The sequence below is a fragment of the Toxotes jaculatrix genome, chromosome 7, assembly GCF_017976425.1.
Source record: "Toxotes jaculatrix isolate fToxJac2 chromosome 7, fToxJac2.pri, whole genome shotgun sequence".
NCBI lineage: Eukaryota > Metazoa > Chordata > Actinopteri > Toxotidae > Toxotes > Toxotes jaculatrix.
This window is the reverse complement of record NC_054400.1, coordinates 9,121,364-9,142,140: the sequence shown is the minus strand read 5'-3', so window position 1 is coordinate 9,142,140 and position 20,777 is coordinate 9,121,364. Positions and strand designations below refer to the sequence as shown.

General features: G+C 35.2%; 1 protein-coding gene across 2 annotated transcripts in view; it reads right to left on the bottom strand.

Annotated features, from left to right (window-relative positions):
* Positions 1 to 11,325: 11,325 nt before the first annotated feature.
* LOC121184113 (dmX-like protein 1) overlaps positions 11,326 to 20,777 on the bottom strand; it is a 51,391-nt gene continuing 41,939 nt past the window's right edge. For both annotated transcript variants that reach the window (XM_041041542.1, XM_041041543.1), the window contains 9 exons: positions 20,600 to 20,718; positions 20,125 to 20,272; positions 18,681 to 18,741; positions 18,091 to 18,218; positions 17,425 to 17,502; positions 17,142 to 17,233; positions 16,886 to 16,938; positions 16,290 to 16,507; positions 11,326 to 14,857 (listed from right to left, as the gene is read on the bottom strand). In XM_041041542.1, coding sequence (XP_040897476.1) covers positions 14,624 to 14,857; positions 16,290 to 16,507; positions 16,886 to 16,938; positions 17,142 to 17,233; positions 17,425 to 17,502; positions 18,091 to 18,218; positions 18,681 to 18,741; positions 20,125 to 20,272; positions 20,600 to 20,718 — 1,131 coding nt within the window. In that variant the 3' untranslated portion in view covers positions 11,326 to 14,623. The remainder of the gene's footprint in view (positions 14,858 to 16,289; positions 16,508 to 16,885; positions 16,939 to 17,141; positions 17,234 to 17,424; positions 17,503 to 18,090; positions 18,219 to 18,680; positions 18,742 to 20,124; positions 20,273 to 20,599; positions 20,719 to 20,777) is intronic.

Sequence of the window (20,777 nt, the reverse complement as noted above, 5' to 3'; positions counted from 1 at the left end):
TTGTCCGATTTTGACGCCTTACTATACTATGACGTTTTTTATGACATTTTGAGGTCGAAAATTTTTTTGACTTTTTTTGTCCGATTTTGACGCCACACTATACTATGACGTTTTTCATGACATTTTGAGGTAAAAAAAAATGTTGACTTTTTTTGTCCGATTTTGACGCCATACTATACTATGACGTTTTTTATGACATTTTGAGGTCGAAAATTTTTTTGACTTTTTTTGTCCGATTTTGACGCCTTACTATACTATGACGTTTTTTATGACATTTTGAGGTCGAAAATTTTTTTGACTTTTTTTGGCCGAAAAAAACGCCATACTATACTATGACGTTTTTGATGACATTTTGAGGTCGAAAATTTTTTTGACTTTTTTTGTCCGATTTTGACGCCATACTATACTATGACGTTTTTTATGACATTTTGAGGTCGAAAAAAATTTTGACTTTTTTTGTCCGATTTTGACGCCATACTATACTATGACGTTTTTTATGACATTTTGAGGTCGAAATTTTTTTTGACTTTTTTTGTCCGATTTTCACGCCATACTATACTATGACGTTTTTTATGACATTTTGAGGTCGAAAAAAATTTTGACTTTTTTTGTCCGATTTTGACGCCATACTATACTATGACGTTTTTTATGACATTTTGAGGTCGAAAATTTTTTTGACTTTTTTTGTCCAATTTTGACGCCTTACTATACTATGACGTTTTTTATGACATTTTGAGGTCGAAAATTTTTTTGACTTTTTTTGTCCAATTTTGACGCCACACTATACTATGACGTTTTTCATGACATTTTGTGGTCAAAAAAAATTTTGACTTTTTTTGTCCGATTTTCACGCCATACTATACTATGACGTTTTTTATGACATTTTGAGGTCGAAAATTTTTTTGACTTTTTTTGTCCGATTTTGACGCCTTACTATACTATGACGTTTTTTATGACATTTTGAGGTCGAAATTTTTTTTGACTTTTTTTGTCCCATTTTGACGCCACACTATACTATGACGTTTTTCATGACATTTTGTGGTCAAAAAAAATTTTGACTTTTTTTGTCCGATTTTCACGCCATACTATACTATGACGTTTTTTATGACATTTTGAGGTCGAAAAAAATTTTGACTTTTTTTGGCCGAAAAAAACGCCATACTATACTATGACGTTTTTTTATGACATTTTGAGGTCAAAAAAAATTTTGACTTTTTTTGTCCGATTTTGACGCCTTACTATACTATGACATTTTTTTGACATTTTGAGGTCGAAAAATTTTTTGACTTTTTTTGTCCGATTTTGACGCCTTACTATACTATGACGTTTTTCATGACATTTTGAGGTCGAAAAAAATTTTGACTTTTTTTGTCCGATTTTCACGCCATACTATACTATGACGTTTTTTCTGACATTTTGAGGTCGAAAAAAATTTTGACTTTTTTTGGCCGAAAAAAACGCCATACTATACTATGACGTTTTTCCTGACATTTTGAGGCCGAAAAAAATTTTGACTTTTTTTGGCCGATTTTCACGCCATACTATGACGTTTTTTATGACATTTTGAGGTCAAAAAAATTTTTGACTTTTTTTGGCCGAAAAAAACGCCATACTATATTATGACGTTTTTTATGACATTTTGAGGTCGAAAAAAATTTTGACTTTTTTTGGCCGAAAAAAACGCCTTACTATACTATGACGTTTTTGATGACATTTTGAGGTCGAACATTTTTTTGACTTTTTTTGTCCGATTTTGACGCCTTACTTTACTATGACGTTTTTTATGACATTTTGAGGTCGAAAAAATTTTTGACTTTTTTTGTCCGAGTTTCACGCCATACTGTACTATGACGTTTTTTATGACATTTTGAGGTCGAAAAAAATTTTGACTTTTTTTGTCCGATTTTCACGCCATACTATACTATGACGTTTTTCATGACATTTTGAGGTCGAAAAAATTTTTGACTTTTTTTGTCCGATTTTCACGCCATACTATACTATGACGTTTTTTATGACATTTTGAGGTCGAAAAAAATTTTGACTTTTTTTGGCCGAAAAAAACGCCATACTATACTATGACGTTTTTTATGACATTTTGAGGTCGAAAATTTTTTTGACTTTTTTTGTCCGATTTTGACGCCTTACTATACTATGACGTTTTTTATGACATTTTGAGGTCGAAAATTTTTTTGACTTTTTTTGTCCGATTTTGACGCCACACTATACTATGACGTTTTTCATGACATTTTGAGGTCAAAAAAAATGTTGACTTTTTTTGTCCGATTTTCACGCCATACTATACTATGACGTTTTTTATGACATTTTGAGGTCGAAAATTTTTTTGACTTTTTTTGTCCGATTTTGACGCCTTACTATACTATGACGTTTTTTATGACATTTTGAGGTCGAAAATTTTTTTGACTTTTTTTGTCCGATTTTGACGCCATACTATACTATGACGTTTTTTATGACATTTTGAGGCCGAAAATTTTTTTGACTTTTTTTGTCCGATTTTGACGCCATACTATACTATGACGTTTTTTATGACATTTTGAGGTCGAAAATTTTTTTGACTTTTTTTGTCCGATTTTGACGCCTTACTATACTATGACGTTTTTTATGACATTTTGAGGTCGAAAATTTTTTTGACTTTTTTTGTCCGATTTTGACGCCTTACTATACTATGACGTTTTTTATGACATTTTGAGGTCGAAAAAATTTTTGACTTTTTTTGTCCGATTTTGACGCCTTACTATACTATGACGTTTTTCATGACATTTTGAGGTATAAAATTTTTTTGACTTTTTTTGTCCGATTTTGACGCCTTACTACACTATGACGTTTTTTATGACATTTTGAGGTCGAAAATTTTTTTGACTTTTTTTGGCCGAAAAAAACGCCATACTATACTATGACGTTTTTTATGACATTTTGAGGTCGAAAAAAATTTTGACTTTTTTTGGCCGAAAAAAACGCCATACTATACTATGACGTTTTTTATGACATTTTGAGGCTAAAAATTTTTTTTGACTTTTTTTGGCCCATTTTGACGCCTTACTATACTATGACGTTTTTCATGACATTTTGAGGTCGAAAATTTTTTTGACTTTTTTTGTCCGATTTTGACGCCTTACTATACTATGACGTTTTTTATGACATTTTGAGGTCGAAAATTTTTTTGACTTTTTTTGTCCGATTTTGACGCCATACTATACTATGACGTTTTTTATGACATTTTGAGGCCGAAAATTTTTTTGACTTTTTTTGTCCGATTTTGACGCCATACTATACTATGACGTTTTTTATGACATTTTGAGGTCGAAATTTTTTTTGACTTTTTTTGTCCGATTTTCACGCCATACTATACTATGACGTTTTTTATGACATTTTGAGGTCGAAAAAATTTTTGACTTTTTTTGTCCGATTTTGACGCCATACTATACTATGACGTTTTTTATGACATTTTGAGGCCGAAAATTTTTTTGACTTTTTTTGTCCGATTTTGACCCCATACTATACTATGACGTTTTTTATGATATTTTGAGGTCGAAAATTTTTTTGACTTTTTTTGTCCGATTTTGACGCCATACTATACTATGACGTTTTTTATGACATTTTGAGGTCGAAATTTTTTTTGACTTTTTTTGTCCGATTTTCACGCCATACTATACTATGACGTTTTTTATGACATTTTGAGGTCGAAAAAAATTTTGACTTTTTTTGGCCGAAAAAAACGCCATACTATACTATGACGTTTTTTTATGACATTTTGAGGTCGAAAAAAATTTTGACTTTTTTTGGCCGATTTTGACGCCTTACTATACTATGACATTTTTTTGACATTTTGAGGTCGAAAATTTTTTTGACTTTTTTTGTCCGATTTTGACGCCTTACTATACTATGACGTTTTTCATGACATTTTGAGGTCGAAAAAAATTTTGACTTTTTTTGTCCGATTTTCACGCCATACTATACTATGACGTTTTTTATGACATTTTGAGGTCGAAAATTTTTTGACTTTTTTTGTCCGATTTTGACGCCACACTATACTATGACGTTTTTCATGACATTTTGAGGTCGAAAATTTTTTTGACTTTTTTTGTCCGATTTTGACGCCATACTATACTATGACGTTTTTTATGACATTTTGAGGCCGAAAATTTTTTTTACTTTTTTTGTCCGATTTTGACGCCATACTATACTATGACGTTTTTTATGACATTTTGAGGTCGAAATTTTTTTTGACTTTTTTTGTCCGATTTTGACGCCATACTATACTATGACGTTTTTGATGACATTTTGAGGTCGAAAATTTTTTTGACTTTTTTTGTCCGATTTTGACGCCTTACTATACTATGACGTTTTTTATGACATTTTGAGGTCGAAAATTTTTTTGACTTTTTTTGTCCGATTTTGACGCCTTACTATACTATGACGTTTTTTATGACATTTTGAGGTCGAAAATTTTTTTGACTTTTTTTGTCCGAAAAAAACGCCACACTATACTATGACGTTTTTCATGACATTTTGAGGTAAAAAAAAATGTTGACTTTTTTTGTCCGATTTTGACGCCATACTATACTATGACGTTTTTTATGACATTTTGAGGTCGAAAATTTTTTTGACTTTTTTTGTCCGATTTTGACGCCTTACTATACTATGACGTTTTTTATGACATTTTGAGGTCTAAAATTTTTTTGACTTTTTTTGTCCAATTTTGACGCCACACTATACTATGACGTTTTTCATGACATTTTGTGGTCAAAAAAAATTTTGACTTTTTTTGTCCGATTTTCACGCCATACTATACTATGACGTTTTTTATGACATTTTGAGGTCGAAAAAAATTTTGACTTTTTTTGGCCGAAAAAAACGCCATACTATACTATGACGTTTTTGATGACATTTTGAGGTCGAAAATTTTTTTGACTTTTTTTGTCCGATTTTGACGCCACACTATACTATGACGTTTTTCATGACATTTTGAGGTCGAAAAAATTTTTGACTTTTTTTGTCCGATTTTCACGCCATACTATACTATGACGTTTTTTATGACATTTTGAGGTCGAAAATTTTTTTGACTTTTTTTGTCCGATTTTGACGCCTTACTATACTATGATGTTTTTTATGACATTTTGAGGTCGAAAATTTTTTTGACTTTTTTTGTCCGATTTTGACGCCATACTATACTATGACGTTTTTTATGACATTTTGAGGCCGAAAATTTTTTTGACTTTTTTTGTCCGATTTTGACGCCTTACTATACTATGACGTTTTTTATGACATTTTGAGGTCGAAAAAAATTTTGACTTTTTTTGGCCGAAAAAAACGCCATACTATAGTATGACGTTTTTTCTGACATTTTGAGGTCGAAAATTTTTTTGACTTTTTTTGTCCGATTTTGACGCCTTACTATACTATGACGTTTTTGATGACATTTTGAGGTCGAAAATTTTTTTGACTTTTTTTGTCCGATTTTGACGCCATACTATACTATGACGTTTTTTATGACATTTTGAGGCCGAAAATTTTTTTGACTTTTTTTGTCCGATTTTGACGCCATACTATACTATGACGTTTTTTATGACATTTTGAGGTCGAAATTTTTTTTGACTTTTTTGTCCGATTTTCACGCCATACTATACTATGACGTTTTTTATGACATTTTGAGGTCGAAAAAAATTTTGACTTTTTTTGTCCGATTTTGACGCCATACTATACTATGACGTTTTTTATGACATTTTGAGGTCGAAAATTTTTTTGACTTTTTTTGTCCAATTTTGACGCCTTACTATACTATGACGTTTTTTATGACATTTTGAGGTCGAAAATTTTTTTGACTTTTTTTGTCCAATTTTGACGCCACACTATACTATGACGTTTTTCATGACATTTTGTGGTCAAAAAAAATTTTGACTTTTTTTGTCCGATTTTCACGCCATACTATACTATGACGTTTTTTATGACATTTTGAGGTCGAAAATTTTTTTGACTTTTTTTGTCCGATTTTGACGCCTTACTATACTATGACGTTTTTTATGACATTTTGAGGTCGAAATTTTTTTTGACTTTTTTTGTCCAATTTTGACGCCACACTATACTATGACGTTTTTCATGACATTTTGTGGTCAAAAAAAATTTTGACTTTTTTTGTCCGATTTTCACGCCATACTATACTATGACGTTTTTTATGACATTTTGAGGTCGAAAAAAATTTTTTTGACTTTTTTTGGCCGAAAAAAACGCCATACTATACTATGACGTTTTTTATGACATTTTGAGGTCGAAAATTTTTTTGACTTTTTTTGTCCGATTTTGACGCCATACTATACTATGACGTTTTTTATGACATTTTGAGGCCGAAAATTTTTTTTGACTTTTTTTGTCCGATTTTGACGCCTTACTATACTATGACGTTTTTTATGACATTTTGAGGTCGAAAATTTTTTTGACTTTTTTTGTCCGATTTTGACGCCTTACTATACTATGACGTTTTTTATGACATTTTGAGGTCGAAAATTTTTTTGACTTTTTTTGTCCGATTTTGACGCCACACTATACTATGACGTTTTTCATGACATTTTGAGGTAAAAAAAAATGTTGACTTTTTTTGTCCGATTTTGACGCCATACTATACTATGACGTTTTTTATGACATTTTGAGGTCGAAAATATTTTTGACTTTTTTTGTCCGATTTTGACGCCTTACTATACTATGACGTTTTTTATGACATTTTGAGGTCGAAAATTTTTTTGACTTTTTTTGGCCGAAAAAAACGCCATACTATACTATGACGTTTTTGATGACATTTTGAGGTCGAAAATTTTTTTGACTTTTTTTGTCCGATTTTGACGCCATACTATACTATGATGTTTTTTATGACATTTTGAGGCCGAAAATTTTTTTGACTTTTTTTGTCCGATTTTGACGCCATACTATACTATGACGTTTTTTATGACATTTTGAGGTCGAAATTTTTTTGACTTTTTTTGTCCGATTTTGACGCCTTACTATACTATGACGTTTTTTATGACATTTTGAGGTCGAAAATTTTTTTGACTTTTTTTGTCCGATTTTCACGCCTTACTATACTATGACGTTTTTTATTACATTTTGAGGTCAAAAAAAATTTTGACTTTTTTTGTCCGATTTTCACGCCATACTATACTATGACGTTTTTTATGACATTTTGAGGTCGAAAAAAATTTTGACTTTTTTTGGCCGAAAAAAACGCCATACTATAGTATGACGTTTTTTCTGACATTTTGAGGTCGAAAATTTTTTTGACTTTTTTTGTCCGATTTTGACGCCTTACTATACTATGACGTTTTTTATGACATTTTGAGGTCGAAAATTTTTTTGACTTTTTTTGTCCGATTTTGACGCCATACTATACTATGACGTTTTTTATGACATTTTGAGGCCGAAAAATTTTTTGACTTTTTTTGTCCGATTTTGACGCCATACTATACTATGACGTTTTTTATGACATTTTGAGGTCGAAATTTTTTTTGACTTTTTTTGTCCGATTTTGACGCCTTACTATACTATGACGTTTTTTATGACATTTTGAGGTCGAAAATTTTTTTGACTTTTTTTGTCCGATTTTGACGCCTTACTATACTATGACGTTTTTTATGACATTTTGAGGTCGAAAATTTTTTTGACTTTTTTTGTCCGATTTTGACGCCACACTATACTATGACGTTTTTCATGACATTTTGAGGTAAAAAAAAATGTTGACTTTTTTTGTCCGATTTTGACGCCATACTATACTATGACGTTTTTTATGACATTTTGAGGTCGAAAATATTTTTGACTTTTTTTGTCCGATTTTGACGCCTTACTATACTATGACGTTTTTTATGACATTTTGAGGTCGAAAATTTTTTTGACTTTTTTTGGCCGAAAAAAACGCCATACTATACTATGACGTTTTTGATGACATTTTGAGGTCGAAAATTTTTTTGACTTTTTTTGTCCGATTTTGACGCCATACTATACTATGATGTTTTTTATGACATTTTGAGGCCGAAAATTTTTTTGACTTTTTTTGTCCGATTTTGACGCCATACTATACTATGACGTTTTTTATGACATTTTGAGGTCGAAATTTTTTTTGACTTTTTTTGTCCGATTTTGACGCCATACTATACTATGACGTTTTTGATGACATTTTGAGGTCGAAAATTTTTTTGACTTTTTTTGTCCGATTTTGACGCCTTACTATACTATGACGTTTTTTATGACATTTTGAGGTCGAAAATTTTTTTGACTTTTTTTGTCCGATTTTGACGCCACACTATACTATGACGTTTTTCATGACATTTTGAGGTAAAAAAAAATGTTGACTTTTTTTGTCCGATTTTGACGCCATACTATACTATGACGTTTTTTATGACATTTTGAGGTCGAAAATTTTTTTGACTTTTTTTGTCCGATTTTGACGCCTTACTATACTATGACGTTTTTTATGACATTTTGAGGTCGAAAATTTTTTTGACTTTTTTTGGCCGAAAAAAACGCCATACTATACTATGACGTTTTTGATGACATTTTGAGGTCGAAAATTTTTTTGACTTTTTTTGTCCGATTTTCACGCCTTACTATACTATGACGTTTTTTATTACATTTTGAGGTCAAAAAAAATTTTGACTTTTTTTGTCCAATTTTCACGCCATACTATACTATGACGTTTTTTATGACATTTTGAGGTCGAAAAAAATTTTGACTTTTTTTGGCCAAAAAAAACGCCATACTATACTATGACGTTTTTTCTGACATTTTGAGGTCGAAAAAAATTTTGACTTTTTTTGGCCGAAAAAAACGCCTTACTATACTATGACGTTTTTGATGACATTTTGAGGTCGAAAATTTTTTTGACTTTTTTTGTCCGATTTTGACGCCTTACTATACTATGACCTTTTTTTGACATTTTGAGGTCGAAAAATTTTTTGACTTTTTTTGGCCGATTTTGACGCCTTACTATACTATGACGTTTTTTATGACATTTTGAGGTCGAAATTTTTTTTGACTTTTTTTGTCCGATTTTGACGCCTTACTATACTATGACGTTTTTTATGACATTTTGAGGTCGAAAATTTTTTTGACTTTTTTTGTCCGATTTTGACGCCATACTATACTATGACGTTTTTCATGACATTTTGAGGTCAAAAAAAATTTTGACTTTTTTTGTCCGATTTTCACGCCATACTATACTATGACGTTTTTTCTGACATTTTGAGGTCGAAAAAAATTTTGACTTTTTTTGTCCGATTTTCACGCCATACTATACTATGACGTTTTTTCTGACATTTTGAGGTCGAAAATTTTTTTGACTTTTTTTGTCCGATTTTCACGCCTTACTATACTATGACGTTTTTTATTACATTTTGAGGTCAAAAAAAATTTTGACTTTTTTTGTCCAATTTTCACGCCATACTATACTATGACGTTTTTTATGACATTTTGAGGTCGAAAAAAATTTTGACTTTTTTTGGCCAAAAAAAACGCCATACTATACTATGACGTTTTTTCTGACATTTTGAGGTCGAAAAAAATTTTGACTTTTTTTGGCCGAAAAAAACGCCTTACTATACTATGACCTTTTTTTGACATTTTGAGGTCGAAAAATTTTTTGACTTTTTTTGGCCGATTTTGACGCCTTACTATACTATGACGTTTTTTATGACATTTTGAGGTCGAAATTTTTTTTGACTTTTTTTGTCCGATTTTGACGCCTTACTATACTATGACGTTTTTTATGACATTTTGAGGTCGAAAATTTTTTTGACTTTTTTTGTCCGATTTTGACGCCATACTATACTATGACGTTTTTCATGACATTTTGAGGTCAAAAAAAATTTTGACTTTTTTTGTCCGATTTTCACGCCATACTATACTATGACGTTTTTTCTGACATTTTGAGGTCGAAAAAAATTTTGACTTTTTTTGTCCGATTTTCACGCCATACTATACTATGACGTTTTTTCTGACATTTTGAGGTCGAAAATTTTTTTGACTTTTTTTGTCCGATTTTGACGCCTTACTATACTATGACGTTTTTTATGACATTTTGAGGTCGAAAAAAATTTTGACTTTTTTTGTCCGATTTTGACGCCTTACTATACTATGACGTTTTTCATGACATTTTGAGGTCGAAAAAATTTTTGACTTTTTTTGGCCGAAAAAAACGCCTTACTATACTATGACGTTTTTGATGACATTTTGAGGTCGAAAATCTTTTTGACTTTTTTTGTCCGATTTTGACGCCTTACTATACTATGACCATTTTTATGACATTTTGAGGCAAAAATTTTTTTTGACTTTTTTTGGCCCATTTTGGTGCCTTACTATACTATGACGTTTTTTATGACATTTTTAGGCAAAACATTTTTTTGACTTTTTTTGGCCCATTTTGACGTCTTACTATACTATGACCATTTTTATGACATTTTGAGGCCGTTCTAAAAAATGACTTTTTTTGGCCCATTTTGATGCCTTACTATACTATGACCATTTTTATGACATTTTGAGGCAAAACATTTTTTTGACTTTTTTTTGCCCATTTTGACGCCTTACTATTTTATGACCATTTTTATGACATTTTGAGGCCATTCTAAAAAATGACTTTTTTTGTCCATTTAAACGCCTTACTATACTATGACCATTTTTATGAAATTTTGAGGCTAAAAATTTTTTTGACTTTTTTTGGCTCACTTTGACGCCTTACTATACTATGTTCAAGTGCTGGCTTCATCCTTAAATAGGGGCCATCTGACTCACACCTGTTTTTTCACAAAATTGATGACCTCACTGATTGAATGTCACACTGCTATTTTTTTAACACGCCCCTTTCAACTAATTGCCCAATTGCACAGCCTTAAGAGCGTGCATATCATGAATGCTGGGTCTTGTTTGTTTTCTGAGAATCTACTGCACCTACTGGTAACTTGTTTGACATGTAGCAGTAAAAAATATACTAAAAACCTGGATTATTCTGGTTAGTCACATTGTACTGCTATAATTTACAATACTGTATGTGAGAGGCATTGCTCACAGTATGGAGATTTATCATCTGAATCAGCTGCTCCACTCGTCTTTTATTGAGCTTTACAGTGAGTCTCAACTCGTTGAGCCATGCAACCTTAATTTCAGTGTTCTGGTTCACTCTCACTGCTTAGAGCGTTGTTTTTGACTGCAGTGAGCAGCTTTTTTCAATATCATGCAAACAAATATAGCAATGTGTTTTTGTGGTACGATCAAATGTCACCTGTTTTCAAAATTACAAAAAACATCTGCTCGTGTTGCATAGATTTTTTTTTAATTACATTGGTACATTTTCTGTATATAGTACATTGATTTACACATTATCTTCATTATAAAATTAGAATTATCTGATCAAATTCACATTTGCAAGATTGAAGAGGGAAAAAAATGTTGAAAATGATATTTGGTTCTTCTTGATTAAGCCAAGTGAGGAAAATAAGCAGTATTTGATAAAATTTATTTTATTCTCCAGTTTTTTTGTAGGAGTACATATAGCTTGGCTTTGATGAAATGTATTTTATTCTCCTTTTGCTGCAGGAGTACACATCATCTTCCACCCACTTTGATTTGTGGGGGAGAAATAAGACTTAAAAAAACAACAACACCGCAACGTGGTTGTTCAAGCTCACGAAAGGAAAAAAATGAGAAAAAAGATAGAAATGGTAAACGGATAAGAGAAAAAAGCAGGAAATAAGATTACATCTGCCTTTTGATCAATAAGTCTATTCTAAATATGAACATATTTCATAAATATACCTGTTTGTACAGAATTATATTCTTCATAAAGTGGCTTTTGTCATTACCCGCTGTTTATCTACGACTAGTCGTTCTGACTACGCAGTTATTATGAGAAGCCTTGTTTATGGATCTATGTATATACATAACTGCGATAAATCTGCTTCATCAAAAAGGTTTTCCTCAGTTTATCCTCCCTGAAATCAAAGCTAACGTACATTTGTTTCTCTACAGCAGCACAACAAGGTTCTGTGAGTAATTAGCTTAATGGATTATACTCTGACATACTTAACTGCGATAGGACAGTTTGTAGTTACACCAACCTAGACTACAATTTCCAAGCATGTACTGAAGGCAATGTGCTGAATTTCGATGATGTAAAAACAAAACAAAACTGAATGATAAAAAAAAAGTGAAGTTAAGGTGATTATAGGGATTGTTTTAAAGGAACTGAACAGAAAACCACATAAAGCAAGTCTAGTGATAAAATTAAGATTACTACAAGGCAAACAATATTGTTTCCAAGGCAGTTTTCAATCATGGTCCATATGGAAAAAGAAACTTTAGAATAGATGACAGGGAAGTGTATCATTATTGGAATAAAACATTTCCAAGACAAAATAAGATACTCATTAAAACTTTTACTGCCCAACCAGAATAAACCCCCTTTCCATTGTCAACGGCAAAATTTCCTGCTATATTTTCTCAAGCTTAATATTGATATTTAAAAAAAAAAACAAACAAAACAAAACAATGCGGTCACAAAAGGTATTATTCATGGTGTCCCTACCAACGAGGGCCTTAAATTAAAGCTACTTTGTGCAACTTATCAGTAATAATCAATATTATCAGGACCAACAGTACTAGTACTGTGCCAGCAAGGCAGAAGTAGTTGTTAGAGATTAAGGACACTTAATAATAATAATACCGCTGATTAAATCTAGGCCAGGATAAACACATATCGTACTATATATTGTAATCTTACGACCAAAGGCTTGGACTGCTTTATCGTCATTCAGGTTTGTAGTTATATGCATTAAACTACATATAATTTAGCTTAATTTTTATGTGCAAAATAGAGAAAGAGAAATGGTGCGTTCTGGTAGTCCTTCAAAGTTAGGAAAACACTGGGTGGCGGCACACGTGTAAACTCAAGTCACAAATTTTGACGAGCTGGATTAAACGAACAGTTCAACATTTTGGAAAATGAGCTTCTTATTCACTTTCTGGCAGAGAAGATAAGAAGACTGATATTCTCATATATGACTATTAAATTTAAAGACGCTTTAGCCAGCAGCAGGTTTCCTCTCAGGTTACTGTTTCTTTAATTGGTACAAACTGATTTGGGCGGGTTGTTATAATTTGGGCAACTTTCTGAATTACTGGATGGTTTCTACCTACAAAAGGTTTGGCTAAATTCCAGAGGTTTTCAAACTGTAAGGGAGACATGGAGGGAGGGAGGTGAGGCGAAGATATTGCTTGAGGTGAAAGTCACAGGTAAATACTGATGAAAACAACAGCAGGTTAGTTATTATAGTTTGGTCTGTGCATGAACACTATCAGCGCCTCAGAAAATCCACAGCGACAGTATGCTTCCTATTTCGTAGCCTCAGATTTAACGTCCAAACATGAGTGACATCGATCTTCTCAGCTAACGTCTCTGCCAGAAAGCAAATAAACTTTTCCTAAAAATGTCAAACTGTTCTTTTAAGTTTAAGAGATATGACGTGTTTATTCTTTCCATCTTTATAAAATCAAGTTTCCCGCGCTCATTTCAAGTCAGGCTGGAACGGGACACCAGCCAAACACCTAAAATTAAAACGTGACAGAATAATAGTGATATGAAATCCACATCCTGTAATTCCTTAAGTGTGGTTTGATCGTGACTAACACCTGTTCCTCTGCTTTTCAACCAAGCTGGCGCCATTTACGTTTAAAAAAAAAAAAAAAAAAAATTATAGTGGACACTAGAATGTGCCTGGAGTCCTTGTGACTGGGTCTAATGTGCTTTGAACGATGTGCACTGGCCTTACTGCTTTGTGCTGAGCGGGTTCGACAGTGTCGTACCGTCTTGAGACCTTCAAACCCCTAAAGGGATCACGATTCTGTACGACACACTACACACACACACACACTCTCATTTCATCAACTGAACGCTCCAGCAGTGATTCCAGAAGAGCTTCAACTATCACGACTGCTTGACTAATGAAAACTAAAGAGAAGGTGATACTGTTTAAGCAGGACAATGCTGCAACTTTAGACTCTTCACATTCTCTTCTCACTCCAATGCTCCTTCTACAGCCTCACTTCATGTGCAAAAAAAAAAAAGAAAAAGAAGCAGCTCTCGATGTGCTCTTCAGCAGACACTGAAATGGCAGTTTGTTTTGGAGAATCTCCAGCTGGGTTTGTGTCTCTCCTTCAGTTTAAACTGATTTTAATGTGCCCTCCATCGTTGTACCCTGTGCCCACTTTTAACTTCCACAGCAGTTTAAAACACTTGTAAAGGCTCGTTTGGGTTCACGGCCCACGCAAAGCACAGCAGATACGATCGTTTCACTGCGCGGTCACTCTCAGAGGCCCTGAATCAAGACGACACGCTCTCACTCTGTGAAAGTCTATGAATATTTCACCTGTTCAGTCCTGAAAGCCACTCTTCATTTTGATAACACTTGACATCATTGTTCCGTCATGGCACCGTTCCCCTGAAATGAACCCATGGCAGTATTCGTTCCAGTTAGGTATTAAAGTACTTTCCACAATGGTGCCAGACACTTTGCTCCATCATAAAACACACTTCACATTATCCAGTTCAATTGCTTTAACTCCACATCCTTTCTGTCTATATGATGAATTTGACATCGTTCTTGAGGTTGCCATGGTTGTTGTTGACAACACTGAAGCGGTTGGGGAGGATCCTCATCTTCATGGTTCCGTCGGCGCCGCAGGAGAAGATGTGATTGGCCGGTCCCACCTCGATCTGCATGACACCCGTGCCGAGGTTCCTGAACAGTGACTGGCGGGCGTGTTCGTTTGGAAAGGCATAGAGGAGACACTGTGTGGCCAGGCTCCAAACCTGGGGAGGTTGGGGAAGATTTGAAAAGCAAAGCTAAGTTAGGTAATTCTCTGACTTTTCCTTCACCATAAGGTCAATTCCAATTCTCTTTTTGAGCTGCTAGCATGGCTATAGACTCTTAGTCTTATTTTAAAAAAACCCCCAATACATTTAGAACCTGTTTTTAAAGGTTTACATCTTCAGTAGAAACAAATCATCTGGACTGAGTGACACAGACAGAGTGGGGATGATATAAAGTGGGGAGACAGATTACTGCATTGCTGCTTTTGGTCTCTTGACATGATCTGTTGACAGTGAAGAAAAATCTGTAATATCAGCACCCTCATCCTTAAAGTTGATTCGCCCCAGACTGGCAGGCAAGAAATTGTTAACACACACTGAGCGTCCACTGAGAACCACGATTAGCTCTGAGCAACTTGCATTGTTTGATTCATATTCCCAGCCTGGGAGCTTTATTATTTGATAAGGTTATTCATAGACGAAAGGCTGTATATATTAGTTAATCTTCCATTTCCATGGTCTCTCATCAAACATCTTTAAAAGCTTATAAATTTGCAGCACATCCATATTAAATTTTCAATCAGCCAATATACAATTAACGGCTTCGAGATGAGTAACATCACACATAACTTTGGAGGTTTTTGTGAGCAATCATCCAGAATGAAAGTCATTTGAATTTCAAACAGATGTGCACTGCACCATTCCTTCTACATCTGTGTGACGCAGTGGCTTCATCCTTGGTGTGACAGCTGTGTGATCTGCGCCAACACATTCAAGTCAAAAAGATGAAAGACTTGTCTTGAAATATATTAGCTGAGGACGGTGATCACATCTCCTGTCTGTTCACTCCAAACACTTTGCTTTGCCTTTTCCCGTGTTACTCCACTTTCACCTTACACTTGAGTCTCCGATATTCACACTATTGTCCTGAGCAGGTGGTTAATCATACGTGTGACATTGGTTTCGACTGACTTTGATGGGGGCTCACTGTCTCCAAGGATAAAGGCAACAGTCATCTGATTGTCGATGTGCGGGCAAAGCAGAGACATTCACACCTGGGTGCCAAATGCCCTGCAGGACTGTTCTGTCAGGGATGAGTTTACTTTGTGCAGAGGAAGTGATCAAAACTGTTTTCATAATCCAAGTTTAAGTTTTTTAGAATCACTGGTCCCAGAGAAACTCTCATACAGAATTAATGACTTCCTTTGAAAAAACTCACAGAACTTCAATGACTTAAAAATCTTATTCTTTCTGGGAGATTCTCCAACAGAACAAACTGTCTGCTTTCCATTTTCCACTGACCTTGAAATCCATCAAGAAATGCTAATAAATATTCATATATTCAAAAAGATTATTTATCAAACTTCCTGATCTCTTGTATGGAAATATATTTATTCAATGCAAAATAACAAAGAGAGGTCAGTCAGAATACCTTGATGTTGCCCTCAGCTGACCCACTGATAAAACAGTCCTCGATTGGATCGACAGCCAGAGCTTTGACCGGCGAGTCATGGGCCTGGAAGCTCTGGCGCTGGTGCCTGTGGGGAAGCTCCAGGACGCTGATCCATCCCTTCCTCCCGCCTGTGATAAGCAGCTGCTGCCTGGGGGCCATCGCGAGCACAGTAGCACCCGACTCATGGCAGCAGAAAGCTGAGGAGAGAGAACAGCAGGGAAGATGAGATGTTGAGGATGAGACAGAAAAAAATCAGAGGGAGAAAGACAGGACAGAGATGCATTAATGAAAAAACAGGTGAACAGAGAGGAGAAGAAATGCTGGGAAAACATTATTACAATATTTGGGGCTTCGACAGTTCTTTGGCTGGAAACTTTCTTCAAGCCTTGCTTAATAAACTTGAACAATTAGATTTTTTTCAAAATTGCTGCAGATTAATTTTTGGTTGACTGACTGCTTGATCAAAAGACTAATTCTTTCAGCTCTTAAGGTGTTCAAATGATTCTTAAATAATTAATTAAATAATTTAATTCTTAAAAAGCTGTTGAAAAAAAGTTTTTCTTGTGCTGTCTTACCATGTACCAGGCTGTTTGCAGGAGTCACCAGAGTGTCCCACAGACACACGTTCCTGTGGAGTCAAAAATAGCCAAATTACTATCCATTCCAACATGTTCATCAAAGGACATCATTATTCCTGTTGGCTGCAGAACAGTGACGTTGAATGGAAAAGATTTCAGCATTTAATCATAAGTTTGTGGCACAGAATTAAAGAGAGGGGACAATTTTTGAAGATGACTGGGGGACAAGATTTCGCTTCCAAGTCTCTTGTACCTGTTATCTGTGGAAAGGCCCGCAGTGGCGATGAGGGAGGAGGAGCCCACAAAGACAAAGTCATGAGCTGTCTTGTTGTGGCACTGCAACGTCTGGCAGACAGAAACAAAGAAGACGCTTAGTAATATTGACATTAATAGAGAAGCAGGAGAAGAGTAAACAAAAATGAGAATGACAGGAGGAAAATGAGAAGACACTAAGGTGGTCTAGACAGATAAAAATAAAAGGGAACATGCTGGAAAAAGAAAAGGTTTGAAAAGGAGTTGGCTCTTAACTTTCTTACCAGGAATGGTTTGGGTGTATTCCCACTTGTGTTGGTTTGCCAGAGACTCAAACCTCCATCAGCATCGACGATACCGAACTACATAAAACATTCAGAGAGCAGATTTGAGACTTTGCTAAAGTAAAGTTACAATTATCCTTTATTTTACAACAGATAGACAAAAACATATTGTCAGAAGCTCCTGTTTTTCCACACACCTGAGAACCACCACTCCCTTCAGGTGATTTGGACTGTGCTCAGATTATGTTCCAAAACACGTCAACTGCCTCATAAGTCCAAGCACCACTTACATAACTAAAATCAAGAGCTCTGAATGTCCTGTCTTTCCAATTTTTTGAAGCATATTTCACTCTTTTGGCCAGAACAGGGAGATAAGATAGTACTGGCACGGGAGAGGCACCATCTGAGAAAATGATTAGCTTGAGGCGAGTGCCTGAGTTCAGAGCGTTGAATCACTCAGCTGAGGAACAATGTGTGCTGAAGCCAAACTCCCCACTGTGGTTCGTGCTGGATGGCAAAGTTGTGAGAGGAAGTGTGAAAATGTTGCTGAATCTGACAGGTTCACATCACAATGCAGTCATGCTGCAAAGCTAAGAATAGTCTGACATCTGTATATTGGTAGACAACTGTTATTAGTTACACTATTAGTGTGTCTGGCTTTGTAACCTTGTTTCCTTGGTGATTGAATCGTATCCTGGTGACTCTGGAGTTGCCTGGACTTCTGAAGCAGATGATCTGCTGGGAGTGACCCCACTCGAACATCCTCACACTACCATCCTGAGCTCCGGTCAGGTCTGTAAAACAGAAACATCAGCTTGGCCCATTTTCCAGTGCATCTCGATGAGCATTCTGATCCCAACATGAGGTTTTGGCATTTCTTTGTTCCCAAAAGTACCTGTTTTATAATTGACGAAGGAAACGGTTTAATTCACACACACACACACACACACACACACACACTTCACCAGCCGTTCTCACAACCTGCTGGGAATTATTCCACTCAAACACCTCACAAGTGAATCCCCATTCTGCGGTTTGCCTGGAAAATACAAGTACGGCTCACTCAGCCTTTTCAAATCAACAGCAGCAGAGGGACCAGAAGAAATAAACTTTACCACTTGCTAAATATCTACATAAGAGAACCTTTTTGGGTGATGTGAGCATCCCCTGAAGGCTCTTTTTTAACATGAGAAATATAATGTCTGCATAGCACCTTTCAGAGGCAAATACTCTTCTAATCTAATAGTAATACTTACAGTAAGGCAGCGTGGGATGCGAGGTCATTCGCCTCACATTATTGATATTTCTCTTGATCATCTGGGAGAAGAAAAGTGAAGAGGAGGTGGAGAAGATTTTTAGCCAATGTTAGCAGAAAACTGCACAACTTCATTATAGCAAACAGTGATTTTTCTTTTTTTTACAACAGGGAGAAGTACACTGCTATATAATAATACAGAGTTACACAATACTGCACAGTTCTAAAGCCATTTACCAGACATGGAATATACAGTGTTGTTGGTTTTATCTGTGTATTAAACTGATGGCTTTTTGTTATTATCATACCGTTGTGGTCCACGGTTAGGGTGAGGGCGCAGGTTATAGTTAGGAATTGCAGAGATAACTGGTTGGGTTTAGGATAAAGATTGGGCTCAGGTTTAGGTTATGGTAACAAGGTGCATGTCTGAAAGTGGCTTAACTGTGGTTAAAATCCAATCAAAGGTCAGAAATGTTTTCATCTTACTCATTATGCCAAACTACATATTTGATGCTGCCTATAAGCTACAATTCTATCACCATATAGGAGATATTGCCTTAATATGCTGTAGCTCAGCGACTGTTTTCTCTCCTGTAAAATGACTGGTGGCCCAGAGAGGCAAGCATTACCAACAACGTCTGGCAACGATTTTATTTATTACCGTCTCTGAATGTATTCTGCTTCAACCTTGTGCAAACTGCCTGACTGGTTGGTAGAATAATTTCGATGCAGAGTGGCTCTCACTGTCCAGTCTGCATATCAAGAGCAATGAGCAAACTGGTTAATATCAACAAACATGACTCACTGCTGCACCATTCAAAGACACTGCTACCACCGAAACCAAATCAATCTCCATCCCCACTGCTAACGCCAAGCTTCTCAGCTCTTACAGACTTTTCCATAAACACTGCATAAAATGACAAGCTGCAGCAGTGAACAACACCTCAGTTCCTTTGTAAGTCAATGAGGGAAGCTAAGGCTAGCAGCCGTGATGCTTTTGGCAAACTGAGCCTAGACAAAAATGAATTATCAACTGAAGTCACTGTAACTGCTTTGAGGATTTTGCTTTGAGTACAAACACGGGCAAATCCAGAGGAACAGACAATACCAACTGATTCCAGAAAAGCAGTGAAGAGGATGGCAATCTGCGCAGCACTGTCTATAGAAGCTTAAGGGATCATACTGCTGGTTTTTCAAGGTTTAGCTGAACTACAAACTATGTATACTTGCAGCTGGCCATGTTCTCACCAACATTGAAAAAAAAATGTGACTGATGTAATTTTAACAAAAAGAATATATTATAATAAAGAGAAAGAACAAGAAAAGTAGCATATATTCACAACTGGGACGCTGTGACCGGCACCTAGTCTTTGGTGTGCATTCACCAGACAACTCTTGCTGATTCAGATAATATCATCACATACAAATGCAGGTTTAGAGCTCACCATGGCTGCACCCCTGCCTGTCTGCAGGCCTCCTAGCCATGGCATGTTGATGGGTGTGCCAGGGCTACTGTGGGTGTACGGTGTGGTGCCATGGAGGGCAGCAAAGTCATCACGTGCATGGACCACCAGGAAGTCATCGCCTGCAACACTGCAGACAGAATAATAATTAAGACATATATTTTCATGACATGACAGCATAATTTAGGTTTTTGGCAGAGACCAATCCAGAGCTTTATAGTTTAGAAAGATTGTAGGATGTACTTAATGAAGATTTCAAAAAGCAAAGTAAGATTAAACATCCTTAGAAGGAAAAAATAACTTACAATAACTTACTGAGAGCCAGTATTATGTGAATTTAGTTCTTAAATTATTCAGCCACAAATAACACACTGACACAAAGTACCCTTGTTGTGAGATTCTATAATAGGATCTCATAAGCACACGCACACAACGCACACACAGATTGCTCTCTTACCCTTTGGCTTCTGCCTCATCATCATCGATCCATGTTAAGATCTGTGTGGCCAAGATGGATGACACATCCAGCTCCTGAATGTCATGGGTGGAGGCCATGACTAAACAATTACGATTGGCCTGGAAGACAGACCCAGACAGGAAATGGGGAAAGGGAGAGGTGGGTGACAAAGAGGATA